This window comes from Maniola hyperantus, chromosome 12 (assembly GCF_902806685.2).
Source record: "Maniola hyperantus chromosome 12, iAphHyp1.2, whole genome shotgun sequence".
Classification (NCBI taxonomy): domain Eukaryota; kingdom Metazoa; phylum Arthropoda; class Insecta; order Lepidoptera; family Nymphalidae; genus Maniola; species Maniola hyperantus.
In genome coordinates this window covers 10487035-10512640 of record NC_048547.1, presented here as the reverse complement: position 1 = coordinate 10512640, position 25606 = coordinate 10487035, and the positions used below count along the sequence as shown (strand labels likewise).

The 25606-nt window shown below is 36.6% G+C and overlaps 1 protein-coding gene across 1 annotated transcript; it reads right to left on the bottom strand.

Moving 5' to 3' along the window:
* Positions 1-1812: 1812 nt before the first annotated feature.
* Fancm (FA complementation group M) lies at positions 1813-25271 on the bottom strand. Its single transcript, XM_034973862.2, has 19 exons — positions 25175-25271; positions 24828-25042; positions 23979-24111; positions 23314-23497; positions 21475-21740; positions 20538-20684; positions 19942-20066; positions 19253-19496; positions 18760-18868; positions 18574-18675; positions 18253-18436; positions 17945-18014; positions 17436-17636; positions 7488-7671; positions 6821-7006; positions 4134-6205; positions 3760-3935; positions 3334-3433; positions 1813-3081 (listed from the first exon to the last, which is right to left on the bottom strand). The coding sequence occupies exons 2-19, from the start codon at positions 24974-24976 to the stop codon at positions 2863-2865; spliced, it is 4851 nt and encodes a 1616-aa protein (XP_034829753.1). The 5' UTR covers positions 24977-25042; positions 25175-25271; the 3' UTR covers positions 1813-2862.
* Positions 25272-25606: the final 335 nt, after the last annotated feature.

The window sequence follows — 25606 nt, the reverse complement described above, 5'->3', positions numbered from 1 at the left end:
ACTAATGAAATACAAAAAGTCTTCTTTAAAGTAGTTTTTATAAAATAATAACACCCAGCATTATTGCGTTAGTTGTAGCCAGGTAATATATTCCGAAATCTGAAAATCCCCGCCGTTCTTTTTTTTTTTATATAACAAACGGTCCTGATATATCACCTTTGTAAAGGGATGTGGTCTTTAAAAATATGTTGTAGTGCTAAATCAAACTTATCAAAAAGTTTTGTTTCCTTCGCATGTTCTTGTAAACTGTGACCAATCTCTTAGTTTAGTAATCTGCATTGTTTTCAGCTGTTCCCTTTTTTTCTATTTGTGCATGGATTACATCTTACTCCACGTAGGTACATGTTGCATTTTAGCATAAAGCTTGTGATTTATCACTTTTTAGTGTGGTAATCCTTATAGTAATCATAAGTAAGCCATAACGATTATCATGCTCCGATTATGACCGACACAATTATCAGACCACAAAGTCAATTCTTCAACAATTTCGAGAATACTTTGTTTCTTCTCTAGTAGATTAATGAAATAAGACAAGATACTGTTTTATTCCTTCCGCTGCAGCTGATGTTTTCAGACCACATTAAAGTAGCAACACTGCTGGTAGCATCATGAATCGTTTTTAAGGTGCAGAAACTACGCAGGTATAAGGATTTACTGTTAGTCAAATCCGGCATTGCCACTTTTGTAATAAAAAAAATACTTTCTGCTTTCTTGAAAATTCCATTGCTTCTGTTTCGACTGTTCTTTTTAACAGATACTTTTTTAAACTGTTTCTCTCGTGTTTTAGTTAAGTTTTTTTATTTTTTACTTTCACTTTTATTAGTTGTTTAATTAATAAATTAATTTATACTACATTTATATTTAAATTAACATAATCTAAAGCTTCCTATAATTAGGTATGTTTCGTTAGAATCACTATCATCACATATTGTAGGTGCCTTATAATTTCTGCTCTCGATTAATATCAAATTCGGTCGATTATAAGATGGGTAAAGAAGAAAAAAATTGATTAGGTACTCTAATTTTTTAGGGCTACCTTAAAAACTAGGGCAATAAATTTTTGAACTGATGATTTGAACTATGATTCATAAAAAACACCATAAATGCACGGTTTTTTGCTTAGTGGGGTATTATTATAATATATGTTTAGATTTCCATGGTGTGATTTTCGTGGTCCTAAAAGATTTTCTAGTCTACATTTTCAAAATGTCTTCAGCTTTATTCTGGCTCTTTACTTTTTCCCGCAGTTTAGTCCAAAATTTTGGTGAAATAGGATGGATCTCTTACCTATTAATCACATCAACTTTAATGTAGTCACAAACAAAAAGCTTTATTTCAACTTACTTCCATGAATTTTATTGCAAAATTATTTATATTACAAGGCAAAAAGTCTTAAATGATTCACAGTCCAAATATTAATACAAAAAATTCGAAGCATAACATCTGTTGTGATTTTACCTAGCAAAATTATTACATATTTTAGAAGCAGAAGTGCGTAACTGCAGTACCAGCTAGTATTACAAATAAACTAATTTCGTAGCATAATGGTCGAACTCAAAATACATCTATCATTTTTCTCCAATGCTTTGGTGCATACATACGCATGTCAAAAAATATAATTATGGTTCTCCAAATTTTTAGAATGTGTTCAGATACGACATTATGCATGTATTTATCTTTGCAACGAAAAGAGATAGAAATACTGGTGTCAGCTTGGCAGAAAGAGCCCGAAATGCTCATTACCTTTATGTAAAAAAGTGAGTTTGGTCGGAAGTACACATCCGACCTTATGATACTAGAGTCGAGAATTATAAACTAGCATAAAAATAATGACGTAAACTGAAAACTAATTAAATCGATCAAAAAACTAAAAAGTTATAAGCATTTAAATATTTCTGATTAGACAGAGATAGCGATATAGCATTTTGACGTCACACCTCTATAATGCCATAGTAGCTTCGTGCGGTTTCATACAAATTTTCGTTTTGCGAGAAAGGGATAGAAGACCCTCCCACTCCAAAATTAAAATGCCTGTAACTTTGTAAATCTTTGTTGGATTTTAATATTTTTTTATTATCGTACGTCATTATTTTTATCCTAGTTTATAATAAAGTAATAATATTTATCAAATTCAAAAGTAGGAAAATACCCAATTTCTTGAATTAAGAGTTTGTTCTACACACTGTCTGCCCCGCAGGAAGCACCCGCTCCCACCTGGGCCACAAGCTTGAAGCAGGTGCTGGAACATCAGCATATATCTGAATGCGATCTGCAGCTTCACACTGAAGTAGTAGGTGCTTCAACAAACCATTTCATTAGTGTAGAGTACGCGGCCAAAAGTAATGTACATCGGCCTTTAGAATGACATTTCGGCTTTGTAGAGCGTTGTCTCTGTCACTCATTCCTATATGACGTTTTGTCGGTCTCAACTAACAGGTAGTGTATTATCTATGGTCTCAACGACAGGGACAACGCTCTACTACCGCGTACTGTACATTCAGTTTAAGGCGGCGTTAGGTTGCGATTTTCTGTGCAAACGGATTTTGCCGATGCGATAGTACTTCACATATAGTACGCGACAGGTGGAGATGGAAATCGGGGTGGGGATGCCCCGCACACCCTCCGCGCTAACCCAGTGCGGGAGCTAACCCAAATCATGATCACAGTACACACAAAAAAAAAGAACCTGTTTCATGAAAATCTAAAAATAAGGTAAAAAAAATGCCGTGTTAATCTGTACAAAGTCTCCGATAACCATGTCGGAGGATTGCCAGCGAAGCATACAATTGCCGATCCCAAATTCGGAGGATTGCAAATCCCGATTGCCAACTAGATCTGTCGCGTACTACACTTACATAATATCTAGCTGCTATCTTCCGAATCACTCTGAATTTGCATTTTAGCATTTTTACGTTTTCTTCTAACGACAGGACTGTCGCCACTTTCCTTTGGCGACTTTGGCGCAGCTTTCGACGTTCTCCTGCATTTCCTTTTTTCTTTTAACTGCATTTCCGCGAGCTCTAGCTGCGAGACTTCGTCGATTTGAGTTAAACCAATATGAGAGTCCACGCAGAAGCTATCCTGAAAAGATATATAAAAAAATTAGAAAAGTACAACAGACATCTATGCTACTAATAGATCCTCCTATATCCTAAACTCCAGAAGATCCTGATCCTGACAATTATTTCGTCGATAGCTACATTATTCCCGAGTGAGGTATAAATTATATCACGCGGACGAAATCGCAGGCAAAAGCTAGTATGAAATATATATACACTGCATAGTGCATACCCCGCTTTTAATTTTTTTTATTATTTTCTTCGAAAAACTTACCATTTCATAAGCAACCTCCTCAACATATTGCGACAGCACCTCGTGCTTATCGTACTTGTTTGGTAGTTGAGGGATTTTAAAAACTCCATTCACTGTACTCCTGTAATAGAACACTTATTTAAATAAAATATTTTTAAATTAATAAATATCCCTCTTTCCCCCCTCCCCCCCCCCACACCATACTTGGGTCACGGCTAGGACGATTTTAAATGTATTTTTCTAAATTGGACTGACGAGTATGACCAAGGAACCAAACATGCAAAAAATGTTTAAAGTTTAAACTACACTATTCCTAAACAAGGGAGGACATAATGAATTCACTATCAGCCATGTTGGCCTTTATGGAGACTGTGACCCTGATAACGGAAAGAGGTCAAGACCTTTAACAATGAGGAATAGGACGCACAGAGATACCGGTATACTTACTTGACCGATTTCAAATAAAGTGCATGCATGTCTTCCTCGTCGTGCGAGACGTTATCGCAGATGAAGTCGGCTATGCTGCCCGCGCTATCGTCCGAGAGCTCGTCACCGCTCGCACTCTCACAGTCGTCTGACAACGCCGCTTCTAAATCGAGGAATTCGCTTGCTTTATTCCTCTTCTGTGAAAAGTAGAAAATAAGATGTTTTTTATTTTTTGTACGATCTATGCTTTTTTAGTTTGAACTGCATTCGAAGAAGAACGAGGCGCAATGAAACGATAACTTTGAATTCAAAAACTTGTGAAAGATCTAAAAGATAATATTTAAAAGTATAAGTTTTTTATCAGATACAATTGTGTTTTCGTTTTGCATACTTACTTTTTTCACTTTGTGTTTGACTGCGCGCTTTTCAGTGTTGTTAGTGTCAGCTCTTTGTTTCCCTTTGGTCTTTTCACTATCAACAAAGTCGTCGTCGCTGTCATCGAAGCTTAATCGCCGTGAAGATAATAAATTGATACTTGACGTGTTCGTACTATCGTTCAATACAGGTTTTCCTGGACTCTTTTTACTATCGTGACGAAATAGTTGCAACTTTGCAAGGTTATTTCGTAGTTTTTTACCATCATTCATTTTTTCAGGGCTACTAAAGGGCGAGGGATCACTATTTTCCTTTTCAAACTTAAAAGTTGGCGAATTAATCATGAAATTCGCTTGAGTAATATTACCGAATGTGATGTTTTTACTAGACGTCAGCGCGGAAAGTACCTTTTCCTGCAAAGTTAAAGCTTTATTATGATTGTCGTCTAATTTCTGTTTTTTAGTAAAATATGGCGAAGCCGTTATCTCATCATCATCTTCAGACAGTTTTCTTTTATTAGGTGTGCGATTAGTCTTGTTTTCATCTTTCAGTAATTCATTATCCGACATTTCTATAAGTTCCTCAAAATCGCTGTCACTGTCAGGAACAATAACACTTGGTGTGATATTTAATTTGGAATTAGAATTCCTTTGTTTTTTAAGGTTGTATGATTCATTCTTCTGTATATTTCGTTGAGTTAAAAGTATCGATGATGTCTCAATTCTAGACGCATTTTCAAACCAGTTTTGTTTATTTGTTTCATTACATATGGTAGGTTTGTTTTCACAATATATACTTTTGCTTCTATCTCGCTCAGTTAAAAATATTGGCGAAGAGCTCCTGTCAGATAGATTATTAGTTTTGTTTTGAGCAGTTATTTCATTGCAGCCAGTATGATTTTTTACCAATGGACTTTTGCTATCTGATTGATTGATCATATTTACAAGCTGCGTTATCGTAAACATACTTTTGTTAGTTGTTTCAACATCTTCTACTATTGTTCGAGATGATTTAGGGACTTTTACATCTTTTCGAATGCCTAAATTAAGCTTTTTCTTGACACTAGTACTAGGTTTTAAACTTTGAATATAATTTGCACTTTTAAATTGACTACTAAGGATAGGTGAAGTGGATGGCCTTACAATTTGTGTAGGTTTTCCAGATAATATAGAAGGGCTTGCCGGGCGCGTATTTATTACGGAATTTGTATTTGTTTCGATTCCTTCAACTGATCTTTCTTTTATATTATTAGATGACATTTTAGTTTTACTGAATACGGCATTTAAAGCATTTTTTGACTCTGCTTTACTGTCTGACTTGGTCTTTGGAACTTCATCGTCAGATTCTGCAAAGATATCTTCAAAGCTGTCCAATCCAAAATATTCTAATGTTTTGTTAGGATCGCTAGAATCTTCATCTTTATCTTGCATTTCAGGTAGGCTGCTATCAGCAAATATATCATTCAAATCACCAATGTCAAAATTTGCATCCTTAATTTTCGATTTTATTTGAGTTATTTTGTCCTCTTCAGGTGAACCGCTTATAAAATCAAAATCAAATTGTAAATCGAAATTTTTATTGATTTCTTTATCTGGTGCGATTACTTTATTATCAGGTGGACTACTTTTGATTTCGTCACACAAAATATCAAGTTCAATATCTGACTTACTTTCAACATATTTTAATAATATTTCGGCGTTAAAATTGTCAATCAAGTCAATATCTGGCAAGTAAGGTGTTTTGTCATTTAGTATTGCCAGAGGTTGTGATTTTTTTGATTTAAATTTTTTGACGATCAGACAGTTACACACATTCTGGCAAAAATAACATTGTTTTGCAGAATTTGCTTGTTCCACCGATAAGTCCACTAGCAGATTAATTACCCGTGTTGGCAAGCTACCATCAATATCTAAGTCATTAATTAGTTTAGTGTAATTTTTGGTAGATTTAGTGGCTGTACTAAATAAAGCTCTTATATCACCATTTTTAATAGGAGACTTTGTTAATGTAGCCTTCTGTTTCTTCTTAGTTTGTTTCGGTTTGTACGGTGACGTGACGGTGATACGTTTGAATACATCTTGGGTATTGGGAGCTGTAAACGTAATAGACATAACTATTGATTACATTTGCAACATGAAACTCAAATGTTCGTCGCTTGATCGCAACAAATATTAATTGAAGATTAAAAGTCGAATATAATACAATCCTCTCTGAGCCGATAGCTGTTATTGAACGCAAAAAAACTGCATCAAAACCGGTCCAGTAATTTGAAGAAAATTCTAACAGACATAAATTCACATCTTTCCTAACCTAAACCATGCTATTACTACCCGTCTTGTTCAGTAGTGGGTAAAAATAATAACCCAGGAGCAATATCACTAAAATTATGTCAAAGAAAGCGGCCGGCCGAAGAAACAGTGCAAAGTGGAAACACAGAATACTTAATAGTGCATTTCAGACACAGAAGGATTACTCCGCAAAGACTTTTCAATAGATAGCGACTCTTGTTACAACGCAATTAAGTGCAATTCAGCCTGCACAGCGCTGCAACATCTCTTTCTATTGCATAAACTCTTGTATCTCTCCCTCTTTCTCTCATAGGAGATAAAAAGAGTTATGTGAATGCCGTCAAAGGTGTGCGTCGCTGTAGAAATTCGAGTCACATGACCAAGCAAAATGGAATAAACCCTAGGAAAGAAAATCTTACTTGGATTTTGGGAAGCGAAGACAAGATCTGGACCCTCACTACTACTGTACTGTAGAAGCTCTGTCAATATATTTGTGTCTACCGAGTGCCCAATGTTGACAGTCTCCTGTAAAGTTCTCTGCAACTCCAACCATTTTTCCAGTCTCAAGTGACAATCTTCCTTTTCGAGTTGGCCGTTTAATCTTTCTGTGGAAAAACGATAGTTTTCGTAAATTTCATGCTTTACATCCTACATAGCAAAGTCAAAGTCAAATGATTTATTCAAAATAGGTAATAAATAACTCTTTTTGATGGTCAGATGTTGGATTTCTAAGATAAAGTGGTGATAATTATTACGCAAACTTAAAACTAAAGCTACGAGCATTTTTATTTAATACTACCGATCACCCACACCACCACCATAGATCACCTTTATTTCCTATTCCGTGGGAATATAAAAAAATCCGGCCTTATTTCTTGTCTACATTATAAAGGGAATCGCTATGCATTTCTTCTTTCTAGGTCCAAGGCATTGATGACTCAATCGGAGTCAGGTATTTTCTTTTTATATATTTCGAGTCAGTACCAGAATAAGGGTGTTTTGGTACATATTATATATGATTAGCAAAATTGATAAAATAATACCGGACTTTTCTTTTACGAAAATGTTTTTTGTTTTTAATTTTACCTTTGCTCATGGACGAATATTCAGCAGGATTAGCGAAAAAGTTATAATCTCTGTAACCACGTGGAAATATTGCATCGAAGTCTTCCATGGTGAGCCACTCTTTGTTTTGCACATCACTTTTGGACGTGGCTGCTTTACTCGTGGATGCTCTGCCTAATAACATGTTCCTTAAATCCTTTTGTCCCTAAAACATTGAGGTATTTTTGTATAAAAAAGAATCGTGAGGTCTCCTGAAAGGACACAGTTCTTCTTCTTCTTCTTCGCTCTGGGCTGGTTTCCGCACTTAAGGTGACGCTGGATGCATGTCCGAACTGCTCGGCCCACGTGGGTAACCTGTATGCTATTTCACCTAACATTGTGATAGAAAGAAATAGACTCAGTGATGAGCAGTGTAGCGAGTGCATGCGCTCACACTAGCGTCCGGATATATTGATGATGGCACACAGATAGTTGGACAGATGTCACCGATGAATTTTTGTAAATATATGATTTATGAAGGAACTACTTATTTCAATTATTATTGTATAAGATTTTATGGAAGAGCGGGGTCGCCTGCCACGAGTACTCGTAGCAATACTAAAACAGTTACTGGGATGGTCCCAATTACTACGCACTATGTGAAATTGTTTTACCTACTGAAATAGATATTTTTAAATTTTTTTTGAATGATAATGATTACCTACTTATCTTTTGATGAATACTATAAAATCTCACTTACATACATACCTATTAGGTAACTACTACCTCAGCGTGTATAAACAACTCGTACTTATATTATATTATAGAAATCCATACTTCTATGAAGTGTCTGTCTGTAATTTCGAAATAACTACCGCAAGCTCATAATATTGTTATTTGAACTGTACCATAACAGCTGAATCAAATGTTTTTAAAACTGTCTGTCTGTCTGTCTGTTTGAACGGGCTAATCTTCGGAACGGCAGAACCTATTTTGACGGGACTTTTACAGACAAGTAGAGGATTAACAAAGGATACTTTTTTAACCGACTTTTAAAAAAGGAGTTGTGTTTTTCTACCTATGTACACAGAAATCTCCGAGATTTCTGAACCGATTTGCGTATTTTTTTTAATTGATAAAGAAACTTTGCAACATTGTCCTATATAAAATGTGGATTTCAACTCCTCAATCCTGATGCTGCAGGGGACATGACCACCAAAACTTATGGGATTTTGAAACTGTCGGTTATAAATTGATATTGAGAGGTAGGTACCTATATCTACCAAGTAAAGACTTTATCATTGAACTCGAAGACCCACTTCTCGACCCTGATGCTGTACCTAAGGAATTGCATTGCTAAATCGTGGTGATCCCACGGAATTTTAAATGAATCATCGCCCACGCCCGTTCGGTACCCTCATTCCGCACATTGTTTTTATTAGTCAGTCCACCAATCACAACAAAGCATTCTCCCCTGTCCCCCGCCAACATTTTACGATTTTGTTTTCATGTAAATCCTTGTATATGCGTACTCTAGGAGTTGAATTCTCTGTGCTGGCGGATTACCTATTAGGAACACATGATTACACATTCGTTTGTCTGTGAAAATAAATTTTGTTGCCTACACTTATCTATTAGTAGCGACTAAAAACTATATATACCATCTACTTGTGTATAAAAAAGTCTAAATAAATTCCACTTTGATCTCAAAAATGAAAATTTTATTTTTATAAGTAGGAAGTAGGTACAATTCAATTTCCCTCTAAAAGCCCACTACACACATAAACACAATATGTATCATTTTCTGTTTCAACAGTCACATTAGATGTATCATTCGACGCAGAACTATTGAAGCTCTCCATTTCATTTCTGGAATTAATAAACATACAATCAACATAAATATATTGTGAGTATTATCTATATAGAATGTATGCAAAAAACATAGCATAACAACTTACAAGTATGGTATGGGTAGACCTTTCAATATTTAGTACAGAATTGAATGTTGCAGCATCATGTTGGATTTCAGTGGTACTATATTGGGCACATTCATTTTATTTTCCTTGTTTTCTTCTAAAAGGAATGTCTTGAGTCACTAAAATACAACATAATTCAGCATTGACAAATCTGACAACAAATAGTAAATCTCTATAATATTATTATATAAAAATGAATCGTTGAATGTGTTGCTGATCGCAAATCTCGAGAACAGCTGCACCGATTTCGCTAATTCTTTTTGATAATATTCCTTGAAGTACGGGGATGGTTCTTATGGAGAGAAAAATTTAAAAAATGTCCTGAAAAGAATCGACTGTAGGCGGTGCGAAGTTCGTCGGGGCAGCTAGTAACATAATAATTATATTATCCTAATCCTAATTCCTAATCTAAATATATAAAAGAAAAAGGTGACTGACTGACTGACTGACTGACTGACTGATCTATCAACGCACAGCTCAAACTACTGGACGGATCGTGCTGAAATTTGGCATGCAGATAGCTATTATGACGCAGGCATCCACTAAGAAGAGATTTTTGAAAATTCAACTCTGGAGGGGGTGAAATAGGGGTTCGAAATTTTGTGTAGCCCACGCGGACGAAGTCGTGGGCATTTGCTAGTATCTAAATAATATCAACTTACAAACACAGTGTCAAACTTTCAGAAGCTGGCTCTAAATGGTACGGTGTGATAGCATCATAATCTAATTCAATTCGATTTTTTGCTTTGTCGTTTCCTTGCCAAAGAAAATCCCGTGATCCACTAAAATAGAAGTATAATATATAAGTATTTATTAAAAATAAATAAATGTCATCATCAAATTCACCATCCTGGAGAACCTTGAAAACGACACTCGCGTCTATTTTTTATAAAAAGTGCTGGCCCGCCATCTTAGATTAAAAAATTAATGTCATTATCAAACCAGCATCCTGGAAACCCTGAAAACGACACCCATTTCTATTTTTTGTGAAAAGTGCATGTCTGCTATTTTGGATTTGAAAATAAATGTCATTATCAAATTCAGCATCCCGGAAAAGTACATATTCAGTCAAATAAAATTCCCGTCGAGTCACATTGTTACTCACGTCGGGTGTGACGCACGGGAATAACCCCGAAAAAATAATGGCATTATCATCACAAGATAATATTATGGTTTGGAAAGATTCTGATGAATTTTAATAGATCTCCTCTTTGCAAAGGATTTGCTTTTGCGAGAAGCTTTTGCGAGTCTAAACCGTTTCTTTTTCCTCTTCCGCCAATCCATTTTTGTTTCTGTTACACGAAAAGGGATAACCTAACCAGTTGGTAACTGGTAATGTGTGGTACAGCTTTAAAAAATAAACGTTTTTTCTTTTCTTTCTTTTTCTTTTCTAATAATATGCCATATGACATAATGCTGTGAAAGTAACTAAAATATACTAGTCTCGCCGTTTCTATGTCTGTCAACTGGCGAATCTTTTTTACCGCATATGCAGCAGAACTGTCTGTTCGATAAGTTATTTATATGAGAGCCCCATTGAAGTTTCGCATCTAACGTTATTTCCAGAAAAATAGCGGTATCCACTAAATCTTATTTATCATAAAAGTAGCCTATGTCCTTCCCCGGGATGCAAGCTATTTTTGTACCAAATTTCATCAAAATTGGTTAAATGGATGAGCTGTGAAAAGCTAGCAGACAGACAGACGGACAGATAGACAGATACACTTTCGCATTTATAATATTAGTATGGATAAAAATAAATAAAATCGGTTTTTGATGTACAAGTAAGGTCCTTTTATATGATATCACACTTGGTTTACTAATCTTACTTGAAAGTTGAAAATACTAACTATTCGTTAATGAACACATTTTTATTTATTTTTCGTGATGTAACCACAAATTCATTGTTTTCAGATTTTTCCCCTTACGTGTGTTATAACTGTTATAAGATCTACCTACCTGCCAAATTTTATCATTCTAGGTCAGTGGGAAGTACCCTACAGGTTTCTTGACAGACACACTGACAGACTGACAGATAGACAGACAGACAGACAACAAACTGATCCTATAAGGGTTCCCTTTTCCTTTTGAGGTACGGAATCCTAATGATCTCTCTTTTTGCACTGCATTTAATCTGAATCCAAGAATTCCCGATCCGAAATAGCCGTAAGCAAGACTGTATCGTCACTTACCACCAGGTGAGATTGTAGTCAAGGGCTAACTTGTATCTGAATAAATAAATAAAAAAGTACTATTTGTACGAAGCGTTGCGTACTTTATTTGTAAGACGGACAGACAGACAGACAACAAACTGATCCTATAAGGGTTCCTTTTTCCTTTTGAGGTACGGAATCCTAATGATCTCTCTTTTTGCACTGCATTTAACCTGAATCCAAGAATTTCCGATCCGAAATAGTCGTAAGCAAGACTGTATCGTCACCACCAGGTGAGATTGCAGTCAAGGGCTAACTTGTATCTGAATCAATATTATTATTATTATTTTATTACTTATAATAAAACTGTAACAGGTGAAATTCTGTACATTGAAGATATTTTGAAATTTTTTTTTCGAGGGCACTCTACAATCGATACTGAACCCAAAACTGGAATTTTTTTCATTTTTGTCTGTCTGTCTGTCTGTCTGTCTGTCTGTATCACGGCCGCGCATCACGCTGAAACTACTGAATGGATTCCAATGAAACTTGGTACGATTTGACGTCATACTATGAGGATATAGGATATAGGATACTTTTTATCCCGAAATTCAGCATGGTTCCCTTAGGAGAGGGGTTGAAAGTTAAAATGTATACTGAGCTGTAATTCATTAACGCGTAGTCCGATTTCATTCATTCTTTTTTGTTAGAAACCATACATGTTAAAACTTCAAGTTCCAACTTCTCAACCATCATCATAATAATGACGGGTAGCTTTTGTACTTTTGGATTTCAATCAGCTGTTTTAGGAATAGTTGATGTTGAATTGATATTAAAGGTACGCTTAGAATAAACTATCTCTGGTTTAGGTACCAAGCAACGACTTCATAATTCAACTCGATATCCCAACTCTTCAACCCTGATGATGCAGGGTATTTATTGCACTCCTAAGCCACTGTTGATTGTGAGATAATATTGTAGATGCCAAACATATATACCATTATTGAACTTTAAGTTCCAACTCTTCAATACTGATGCTGCAGGGTACTGCACTCCTATTCTATGGGTTTTAGGAACTGTTGTTGGTGAATTAATATTGTACCATTTACTATTGTACCAAACCACGACTACATGGTTGAACTCCGTTCACAAAAATCCACGCACTCCATCGAAATCCTATTCTATTCCAAACTTATTCGCCAGCGTGACAGGAGTGGAGAAGGCGGATAGGGACGTGTGAGGGGTGCAACGGATCAACGTGATTTTTTCCATCATCATCAGCCTGCGGTCGTCCACTGTTGGACATAGGCTTTCCCTAAAGAGCGCCACCACACCCGGTCCTCAGCCTTCCTCACCTAGCCACTTCCCGCCAGCCTCTGTATATCGTCGGTCCATCGTGCTGGAAGGCGTCCCACACTACGCTTACTTATACCTACGCGGTCTCCACTCAAGAACTTTCCGGCTCCAACGGCCATCACCTCTACGATAGGCATGACCTGCCTTCTTTTATCCTAGAAAATAAAAGAGTTCCCACGGGCTTTTGAAAACCTACATCCACGCGGACGAAGTCGCGGGCGTCAGCTAGTAAATAAATAAAAAAGTACTATTTGTACGAAGCGTTGCGTACTTTATTTGTAAGACGGACAGACAGACAGACAGACAGATAGACGGACAGACAGACAGACGGACAGACCGACAGACGAACAGACGGACAGACGGACGGGCAGACGGACCGATGGACGGACCGACAGACGCATGGACGGACGGACGGACTGACGGACGGACGGACGGACGGACGGACAGACGGACGGACGGACAGACGGACCGACAGACAGACAGACAGAGGGTTCCGTTTTTTCCTTCTGAGGTACGGAACCCTAAAAATACAAAGAAATACCACCAGGTAGGTACCTACCTACCTATATTATTATACATATACACGTACCTTTTTAGGGTTCCGTACTTTATAAGGAAAAAAGGGACCCTTAGGATCACTTCGTTGTCTGTCTGTCTGTCCGTCTCTCCGTCTGTGTCGTATCTGTCACACAAACCTATAGGATACTTCCCGTTGACCCAGAATCATGAAATTTAGTAGGTACGTAGGTCTTAGAGCACAAGTAAAGGAATAAATCCGAAAACCATAGATTTGTGATTACAACTTACAAAAAAAAATTAAAGTGTGTTAATGAAAAAATAATTAGTATTTTCAATTTTCAATGTATAATAAGTATACCAAGTGGGGTATTATATGAAAGGGCTTTACTGTATTGTGTGTATTCTAAAACACATTTTTATTTATTTTTATGCATAATAGTTTTTGATTTATGGAGCAAAATGTCAAAAAAATACCTGAGTACGGAACCCTTGGTGCGCGAGCAACTCGCACTTGGCCGGTTTTTTAAAATTAGATAAAATAAATAACTAAACAAAGTTACTTACCTATTGTACTAGGACCACACGAGTAGATATCCCTACTAGGACCTCAACAACAAAGTCAGGTCAATAAACCAATGAATAAAATTGGTGTCCAAATTTCAAATTCCAGAGGTCAATGTACAAAATGCAATAAGTATTTGAAGGACTTATTGACTCTGCTCTGCTCAATCTTCTACACATTTGCATAGCCACTGAATAAAAATTAATTTTATAAAATCATTACGACTTTTGTTTTTGAAAACATATTAATAACAACAGTTGTCGTCATAGAAACCACAATATTACACGCGCAGCCGCGCGCCGCTGGGCTGGCCCTTCCCTCCGCCACCCGCGCGGTGTCTAATGTTTTGGGGTGAGAAGCATGATGATTTTAGCCGAAATCTACACTAGCGGCACGCTATGATGGCCGGTTTGACACATTACAATAGTGATGTGGAATGTCAATTTATTCTCGAACAAAAAACAATTAAGTTTTGTTTTTGTACCTGATTAAATAGGTTTAATAAAACAAAAATGTATATGTTTATTTAATTTATTTGAACGAACTGAATATTTGAACGAAAATGAATATACATACTTTATATGCACACAAGAAACATATGAATACAAAAGATACCGAAAAAGGTGCCACAAAAGGCCATAATTAATCAGATTCGTCCATACTACTATTTTCACTGTCGTCACTGCTATCATCACATACATTAATAATTATATGTTCGTTTTCTATAATATTATCTATTTTCACATCTCTTTCATAATCTTCCCTTATTAATTTAACAGTTCTATTCACAACCTTTTCCCAGTCTCCTTTAGTCACATGTTCACAAGCTTCTTCTAATAATTTTAGCATTTTTTTTGTGGTAAATGGGGGTTCTGTATTGTGTCTTGCAGCATATCCCTTAATTTGAGCCCACACCAACTCAATCGCATTATACTCACAATGGTAAGGCGGTAACCGTATAACTCTGTGCCCATGTTCTAATGCTATTTCGTCAATGACGTATCGGATCTTGGTTGGTTTGTTTTCTTTTAAAAGACGTACTAATTCCGCTTTTAACATATTCATGTTTGCATCTACGCCATTTTTACGAAGCCATGCGACGATATCAGCTTTCTTTTGGGATTGGGCAGGTGGCTTGTCAATTTGCATCGAGTGGTATGGGGCGTTGTCCATAATTATAATAGATGGTTCAGGGAGGCTACACAACATTGAGGTAAACCATTCAGTAAACTTTTCTCCATTCATGTCTTCATGATAGTCTCCAGTGGTTTTTGACGCAAAAGCCATGAGAGAACCTTCGACAAACCCGTTGATGGTTCCGGCGTGACAAATTATAAGTCGCGATCCTTTTCCTACAGGAACTTTGGAAGTAGATGCTGCTGTGTCATCGTTCCAAGAACGGCCTACAGTATGGTTAGCATTAAGCCATGTTTCATCCAAGAACACAACATTTTGCCAATTTTTGATTTCTTTCACTTGCCGTAAAAAAGTATACCTTGCCATCGCTATATCAAATCTTTCCATCAATATTTTGCGTTTGTTACATTTTTTGTATCGAAATCCAATGGTCTTCAAAATCTTCGTTAAAGAACTTTCCCCACCGAAGAATAATCCAGCTTCCTTCAGTGAATGCACCAACTTTTTTCTTGTTGGATACTCCTTCTGTAAATAGTAGCCGTAAACATGTCTTCGGATAGCATCGGCATCAAAGCTATCGATGCCTACGACTGGTTTTGCTCGTTTTCTCTTTTTTGGTGTGTGAAGTTTATTTTCTTCTGTGCCAGTCTCGCCATATTTTTTTTTAGTTATCCGTCTAACAGTTCGTTGTCCAATATTAAGCGCATCAGCTACGCGTTCAACCACTGACGTTATAGGTAAAATTGGCCCTCCATTTTGAGCTTCACGATCGAAATAGTTACGAAGGCGTATTAGGAACTCACGTGTCTGACTATTTAGAACAGTTCTCTGCGTACGTTCGGTCATATCGACGAAATCCACAACAAAGGGCTTGAACAGAGTCCAAATTAACGAGCAAGGGTCAACAGTAATGCAGTATCAATATTTGAAATCCAAAGCCAGGTCAAAACTATATCACAATCGCATTGCACTGACAGTTTATACTTTTCGAAGCAACGTCAATTCGAAACTGCTTTGTTTTGCATTGAGCATTGACGCGAGTTTGCCGGAGGTAGTAGTTGTGCTAGCCAGCGATCCTATGTGACGATCGTATTAGATTCCATTTTTAAAAATTTATTGATATTTTTTTGCGATTTCAGAGGTTTGTCCACATAGTGAAAATTGTTCATATTCACAAGTACATTCACCCCTTAAATGGTGCAAACTGATTTTTCTACACTTGTATACATTTAAGAAATCAATTTAATAAATAAATTTTGAGTCCTAAACCTAAAACTACATTCGATAAAATTTATGAATCTCTGCACATCACTATCGTCAATAAAGTAATACAATTATTTCCTTCAAAGTCGTTATCAATTAATACGGAACTTCATGAGCGGACAAACGTCAAACCGGCCATCATAGCGTGCCGCTAGTTTAGCGCTTGAAAAGGGTTGAACAGTAGTTTGGGAAAAGTATTTTTGAGAAAAAACTACTGAATTTAGGTTTGCAAAGTAAAGTTATTTCAACTAATGAATAAATAAACTACGTGTAATGATAAATTGTTTTAGGATTTTCATATCCCTAATCTTATTTATTTACGCCCAAAGTTGTCATAGATTTAGTGTTAAAATAGGAATCTTTTGAGGCTCGTAACTTTTAAATCAATATTTTTTTCAATGTTTTAGATATCATTGAACCTAGATAATGACGAGATAAATCGATATAATTCTTAGTTTTGTGCGTACAATATCGAATATTGTTGTATTTTCCCTCCTACGTTTGTATGAAGAAAGCACCGAACTGAGCTGCCTTAAACGTTTCCGTCTGTTGTGCGTGCATTGCCCCTCCCCACCGAAGTTATTTGTAGATGTTAGGACACAGTTCATTGCGGCTATTATTTTACCAAAATATTATGCAAACACTAAACATTCTGAAAATTATTAATTTGTCAAATTTTATTCTAAGTTTCTAAATTACTTTTTAAGCTATTTTAAGTTAAGCACTGATATAGCATTATTTAAAATTCTTAATTGATATATGGCCATATACAGATTGGCAGATTTCTACGCCTTTAAGAATGGAGGACACTCGGGCATACAGGTTTCCTCACGATATTTTCCTTCACAGTAAAAGCAAGTGATATTTTATTGCTTAAAACGCATATATTAACTCTGAAAAGTCTAAGAAAAAACTTAAGGCTGCAGTGTACTAATAAAAAGTTATCATATTTAGCTCGGTTTTTTTGTTGACCTGCAAAAACTTTCAATTTAGGTAATATTCGTGATTTTGTATACCCACTTACTTTTTTCGATTTTACGCAATCTGCTTTAGCATCTTCTTTATTGTCAGTATTGGGGACAGTTATGAACATCTTCTGGCACTCTGGCATGAAATCTCGAGGTATCATGCGAGGGTTCAACTTATACAAGTTGTTTTCCACTTCTTTTGACTGCAATATTTTCTTGTTCAGACCGTCTCTCTGCCGCATACAATCCAGCAGGGTCTAAAATTAAATTTCAAAATACAATTATAGCGTTTACAAGAGTTTTGGACATGAACATTGAAGGTAACATGTAAATATATAATAAGAAAAGTCTGACTGAACTCACTGACTGAGTCATCAACGCAAAGCCCAAACCCTTGGACCCTTGGACTGAAATTTTGCATTGATAAGACAATAAAGCTAGATTTTTCTAATTCCCACAGGATAGGGAATAAAGAATCGCCATGTAGGATTTTCTGAAATTCCACCCAAGCAAAGAGGGAGTGAGTCAGCTAGTTTAATTTTTATTTATCAAACATCGAACCAACCTGATGTTCTCTTCCTTCAGTGACCAAAATGTGTACTTGGCCCCCGCGCTCACGACCGGTGCGACCGCATCTGCGCAAGTATTTATTTCTTTGAAAAATTTGATATGTTACAGACAAGGTCAACACAAACCAAATAAAAAAAATAAAGAAATATTCCTTAAAATGGAGTGGAGATGTCCAAGTAGAGGATGAGGTCAACGGAGCCCACGTCCAGCCCCTCCTCCGCCACGCACGTGCACACCAGGGTATTGCACTCGCCCGATCCAAAGCTGCGCATCACACGCAATTGCTGCTTCTGGGAACATTACCTCTGCACGAGGCGCACGGGCGAGCGCGTGGAGATGTCGAAGCAGAGGATGAGGTCAACGGAGCCCACATCCAGCCCCTCCTCCGCCACGCACGTGCAAACCAGGGTATTGCACTCGCCCGATCGAAAGCTGCGCATCACACGCAATTGCTGCTTCTGGGAAACCACCGTTTTGCCGTTCTTGCCTGTACAATAAGTTTATTGATAAAAAGGGTTATCAAATGAGGAACCGGCGAACAAAACTGACTTTTTCTGAACTCATTTCCAAGCAAAACAGCCTAAAACTGTACTGAAATTGAGACCTTAAGTTTAATATACTTACCAGAAGCGCCTTGTCCAACAAACATTTGTGGAACTATCAATGGTCGACATTGAAGAAGCAAGCAGTGGACTAAGTTCACGCTTTCTCGATACTCGCAAAATACTGTAACAAAGAATCTTCTTAAAAAGTTGTTCTTATCGGGCTATAAGGACCAAACGACGGCGAAATCTAAATTGATACTCCCACCTATAGCTTTAGTATCTTGTCCGTTTTGCTTTGCTTTATTAAAATGGTCCAAAATAATCTCTTTCAGTTTATCAAACTTGGGATGGCCAAAAGTCAATTCCTTTGGTATCTACAAACAATAAATACAATTAGCACATTAGTAAATTTCAGCATAGTAAAGATTCTGAGCTGATATTCAATCAGGCAGGGCTGAGCAAAACGGATAAACTGTGACAGTTTACTGTAGTAGTTTAGAAGCTGAAGTGGCAATAGGCAGGGCACATACATAGTTTAAAAAACCGATAAGACGTTGGGGTGCCAAGGTGCCGAAATGGCGACCTCGCAACGCAAAACGCAGCATTGAAAGATCCCGCATTAGATGGACAGACGACATCAAAAGAGATGCAGAAAGCCGCTGGTTTCAGGAAAACAGTGGCGTGTGGAAGTCCCAACACTACAAGAGACCTATGTCCAGCAGTGGACATCTATCGGTTGATAACGATGACAATCTTACTTCAGGTATAGTCCCATCAGGTAGAACACTCCTATCCAAGGAAAGCGGATCAATCCCGAGGTCGTCGCGCAGTCGCTCCAACAAAGCCGTGAGTTGATCGTCCGACTGTATCCAAGACTTTTCCGGATGCTCATCGAAAAAGTTAAGGAACACTCGAGAGCCGTGTTTGACGAGCAACTCCAGGCCGTGGAATAGAGATATGATTAGTGTGAAATCCTTCATTATGTAATTGTGCTGTGGATGCCTGTGAACAATAAACTGATATGAATATAAACCCTCCAATACTTATTATCCTATGTGTATGTATATTGTATATTTCAACGAAAAAAGCATTACTTAAAATTCATATATTATTATACTATAAATAAAAAAAATAGACCCAAAAATATATATCGAGCGCGTCAGATATTGAGAAGGGATTTTAAGTGAATCCTCAAGTAGCTCATATTCCAAAAACTGACGATTTGGACGCAACCAAAAGTCATGGCCGATTTTTGAAACTTTGTAATACTCCCATTTCCTTGTCACGCTCAAATCGTCAGATCAACTTTTCTGTATCTAATTAACTTACCTTGTCTTAATCTGACGCGCTCGAGTAAATCCCAAAATCCCCTCTTGGGCTCCCCCATGACACAAAGTTAAAATGGCGTGTGAAAACTTAAAAAATTTGCATTATATTATATAGATACCTGGCACTGCGATCTCTCGTTTGGTACTCCTTATAGAGCATCACAATCCGGCCCTTGGATAAATTTCCTAGATTCTGTGGCAGGATATTGAACTCTTTTAGCCTTCTCGCGTAACCATCTAAAATCTATAATAACACATAATATATTATAACCCAAATGTGACTGAATAAGATAAGTAATGTAGCCCCCTGGCTTCTGATATGAAAATGATATGGACCTTTAAAAAGGCAATGTTTTTTTAAAGAATATTAGCCATGTTAAATGACTAATATTCCCCTTTCCTCTCCAACTAAGCGTAAAGCTTGTGCTAGGAGTAGGTACGACAATAGTGCAACGGGCGGGGTTTGAACCGTTGACCTTTCGGTTTTCAGTCCACTCCTGTACCCGTTGAGCTATAGAGGCTCTAAATTTTGTTTGAATTTTTGCTTGTTGATTGTTTGAACCTAAGGTTGCTACTTAATAAATAGTAGCAGGATCTGATAGAAAAAATACTATGTGAATAATGGAAAGAGGTCACAACCCTCAGCAATGAGAAAAAATATAATAGCGAGAGACTGTACAGTGAGTTGAGCGTTAAGATTGGTTTACAAACTTACCTCAACATACTGTTTCCTCAAAAGAGTCAGTTCTGGGCCGAGAGGAATCACAACCGTGTTAATCTTCCGCGAGTGGCTGTATGATGCAACATCTATACAAGCCTCTGTTCGCAATTCTAAGTGAGCTATGTGTAGATTTTTTACTACCTAGAATAAATGATATATGTGATAATAATTTCTGTATCTATGAAGCCATAATAATAGTAAAATATAAGTTGAGTGTGTGTGAGTGAGAGAGTCAGACCTTTAAGCGCGGTTAAAATAAAATTTCTTTGAACTTCTTATCAAAAGTTTTACTTCAATAGATATATAACTTGTATAAAGTCAAATAAACAGAATATTTCTAGGCAATTGAAATTCGTGCAATAATGTTACTGATTCTGAGCAGTTGAGCACACCCAAATTTTAGAGTATTCGCATCCTTTTCTTACTAATGTCATAGGAAAAGGACATACACAGCTTGACTGGGCGCGTTTGGAACCCTCGTAGCTTTAGTTTTAAGTTTGCGTAATAATTATCACCACTATATCTTACAAATCTAACACCATACCAGACCATCAATAAGAGTAATTTATTACCTATTTTGAATAAATCATTTGACTTTGACAGTTTTAATTTTAATTTAGAGCTGTCAAACCTCCTTTTAAATTTGTAGCGTGCACTAAAATTTAGAGTCTTTAAAAATGTAAAATTCATGTTCCATCCTTTTTTAGCGCTATTAAAAAGAAAAAGAGGCAGACACTCTAGTTTAGAGAAAGACAACAGAATTGGCGCCATTATACCCACATTTTAGCATAATTTTATAATCAAAAGTTTATAAAAAGTTACTTCAATTAACAAATTAATTCATAAATATCAAATTAATTCAAAAATACAGCCTAGTAAGTGGAGTCTGCGTCGTGACTGCTATGTAATGTGCGAAGAGCTTCAAACTTACACTTATAACATCTTCAACTTTACTCCCAGGTGTAGCAGACAAACCAAGCACCCTGTATACAGTGTGTCCCATTTCAGTTAGCGTGGAAACTATCTGACAATACGCGTAGTTTCCCCTGGCTCTGTGCGCTTCGTCTATCACCAGGCACCTTACCTTTTGCGCTGGACATATACCAGACTTGAGATCATTGTATATCACTTGGGGTGTAGCAAAGAAAACTCTCTTTGTTTGCCAGTGTGTTTTTCTAGTATTGACCGGCATGTGGCCTAAAATATTTAACATAGCAATAGATAGAATATTTTTAAATGAACAAATTGAGCAATAATATACCCGCTATTAAAAAATATATACCTAAGAGCTAGGGAAAGTAGACAGACACACTTTCCCATTTATAATATTAGTGTGATGGATAAGATGTAGTATGGATAAAAGTTCAGTACTCACAGTGCAGTGTAAGCAAATATCTATGGTGCAATCTATGTATAAAAACAAATCCATAGTAATATTATAAATGTGAAAGTGTGTCTGTCTGTCTGTCTGTCTGCTGGCCTTTCTCGGCCCAACCGTTCAACCGATTTTGACGAAATTTAATACAGAGATAGCTTGCATCCCGGGGGAAGGACATACGCTACTTTTTATCCCGGAAAATCAAAGAGTTCCCATGGGATTTTAAAACCCTAAATCCATGCGGACGAAGTCGCGGGCATAATCTAGTTAATAATAAATATGTTATGGGACTTGAAGGCACTTTCAAAGTTTTTTTTCAAGCCTTAGGGCCCAAAAATATATTTCTATTCTATTAGCATTTGCGCTTCGCTGCGCGACACGACGCGGTACTATGTGGCGCGGCAAATATAGTATGCATGTGACATAAAAAAGAACAAAATCTAAAAAATGGCAGTAAAAATAAATCTAAATATAAAAATAAAATATATATAAAATATAAAATGTACCTTCCCAGCTTAGCCTAAAGAATAAAGCTCTTAATCATTTTAAAATACCTAACAGTAATATACAGCAACATCATCTAGTGAACCTATAATTATCTTTAAAACAAAAAACAATAAAATTATATTTATAATAATTTGCCTAGTTTTAATGTAATTATTTACTGTAAATAAATTTAGCTGCCTCTATCTGGTCATTTAAGTAAAAGCTTCTTAGCTTAGCTTAAACATAGCTTGGCTGTAATTGGTCTGCAACCGGCTTAACACGGCGCCACGCCGATCCAGGTAGTATAGTGTAAACAAACATCGGCGATAGAAGATACATGTGCGAGACAAGTGTTGCCCTTCCGTGAAACGTGATGTAATTTGATTACAAAACAAAACAAGATTTTAACTGACGCGTTATCTTTTATCATTGCATTACTGGTTCATAATGGTAGGTCATCAATCATCATAATCCACATTTTTAAGATCATTCTATGATGTAATGATGTGGACGTACAGTACCCGGCAGGAAATATACTTCGACCTTTAGAAAGAGATCGCTGTTAAAAGCGTTGTCTCTGTCGTTGGGACCATCGATGTAAGGACGGGCGGGACCGACAAAACATCACATAGGTATGAGAGACAGAGACAACGCTTTACAAGGCCGAAATCTCTTTCCAAAAGTACGATGTACAATATTTCCTGCCGGCTACTGTTACGTCGATCATTGTTATAATCTTCTAGATGATGCCCCGTCACTTCGTCGGCGGGATTTAGGTCTTTAAAATCCCGTACGAAGAGTGGCGTACCGTGATTTTTTATATTTCCCAATTGAGCGACGCGGTACGCAACTACACGACGCGGTGCGACGCAGCACGGAAAACATAGTTTATATGGAGCAAGGTACCTGTCATTTCAATAGTGTCTGTAGGAGGCAGGGCAACAATTTTATAACAGGCTTCAATCTGTTGTGCCACTAGAGGTCGAGTTGGTGCTGTGAACACTATCTTGCCCAGAGGATACCAGCGATAATAGTTATACATAATCACTGCTGCTATAAAGGTTTTACCCAAACCAGTTGGAAGGCTCACCTATAAAAGAAAAATTTCTTCATGAATGATACTAAGTTTTTATGACAAGTTAACAGGTAGGAAGGTGTATCATAGTTAAATTACGCCCATAGGTACAAATGTGTTTACTGACAAGCAGCACTTTGTTGACAACAATCGTTTTCTATTCTATGAGCTTTGTACAGAAACTACTTGGTAGGTTGGTTGCTAGCCACAGCTGAAAAACCACCAGACCAGACCAGAGACAATTTAGAAATTATAATCCAGGGATATCACAATTTAGTTCTACACAAAACATTTATGTAAATTGACTAAAAGTAGTGAGCGAGCATCAACCAATCAGAGGGTACATTACAACTAAACTAACTATTGGCTACAATGCATTGTTGCAACAAGAATTGCACAAATTCAGCCAATCACAACAATTGAGATTGTAATATTGATTGATGCGGGTTTTATGAAATCAACCTACAGGTCAATAAATAAATTCACAAATACTTACAAGAGTATTTTTCAAGATGGCAGCTCTGATAATGTTGAACTGGTAATCTCTGACAGGGTAGTTTGTGGGGTAGACCCATGTCTTGCCTGTGATCTTGTCATACCCACTGAGCTCTTCATCACAACACAGGGCACTGAAAGGTTAAAAAATAAATTAAAAAAAATGTAACATTTAAGAAATAATCCTAATATTATAATATGATGGAGATAGCTTATACCCTGAATTAACCTAGGCTACATTTTATCTCAGAAAAAGTTCCTGCACGATTTTTGAAAACCCAAATCCATGTGGATTAATCATCATCTTGTACGGAATAAAAATTAAATATTTTTTATTAGACCATCTGAGACTGGCATATAACCATCATATTATACTTCTAGTAAAGGCAGACTGTCACAAATTATATTGACGAGGAACTTTGGGTTCGTCATCAATGAGCTCTCAGCGGTCATTGGGGTCATCGGGTGGTGCACCCGTCATTCGCTATTTGTCCACTAGCTAGTGGATAGTGCATCACCAACTTAGTGACAACTAACCACATTAGTTTTTGCTTGATTTCCACCAAGAGGACTCGTGTGGAGTCATTTGAAACGCCTTTGCAATTAAGAGCGTAATCAACTTGACTGTTGCCGATTAGTTGATAACCCGTGGCATGGCATGGCAAGGGCTGGAGGTGAGCTGAAGTAATATGAGGTTTTGTATTTTGGTAATTTTAATGTAAGTACATGACGCTTGACAGGATTAAAGCTTACATTTCAATAATTTGAGTAGATATGGTGTATGACAGCAATAAATCCCCCAAAAGACAGCAGTTGCAGTTATTTTATTGATATTTATTTAGTCACTTACCTGACATTGAGGAAACTTTTGTCAACACCTTTATCAGCAACCCCTGGGATTTGATTGAAAGCAGAACTATCAAAATTTGCCAAGAGTGAGGAGTCATCAAAGAATTCATCATCAAATAGATTGCATGATTTATTGGCACTGTTAGCCATTTTATGCTCATTTTGTGATTTCAGGTTTTAGACATTTCCCTGTATGTTGGTATAACATCAGCAATGCTAGAAATTAGGACTGAAGTTGATCAGAAGAACTTGAAATAAAATTCGCCGAAATGATTTGATGTAAACAACTGTAATCATACACACATTGATTACTTTTACTACAAAAACAATATGTATGTATATACTTACTTAATATTATTTTTTGGTCGGTTTTTGAAATTTACATAGACCTGTGGTTTTAAAATAAAACTGAAAACCTGAAAACGAAAACCCTGATCAACATTTTAATCACCGACCAGAAATAAATTTTTTTTTTTTTTTTTTTTTTTTTTTAATTTATTTTACGGCCCTGGATAACACTCCTTTAAGGCCTTTCAAAAATTTACAAATTCTAAAATACAAAATTGCTTATAACTAAATATTATTCTAAAAATAGAAATAAATTTTAATGTATGAAAATCACAGACCAATAACATATAGATGAAAATCAAAATCGGAAGAGTATAAAATCACTTATACCACAGAGTACATTGAATATATGACCAATGTACTCTGTGAAAATCATAACGTATGAATTATTATGACAAGGCTATCTTGGCGCGTGGCGAAAACTGGGCGAAA

What these genes read in the sequence shown, in the direction of transcription:
- Fancm (XM_034973862.2), bottom strand. Translation starts at nt 24,976, where the DNA reads ATGGCTAACAGTGCCAATAAATCATGCAATCTATTTGATGATGAATTC. An exon ending in AAAAGTTTCCTCAATGTCAG is followed by an intron (nt 24,112 to 24,827) that starts GTAAGTGACTAA and finishes TTAACCTTTCAG; the next exon opens with TGCCCTGTGTTGTGATGAAG. An exon ending in AGACACTATTGAAATGACAG is followed by an intron (nt 21,741 to 23,313) that starts GTACCTTGCTCC and finishes TAAATATTTTAG; the next exon opens with GCCACATGCCGGTCAATACT.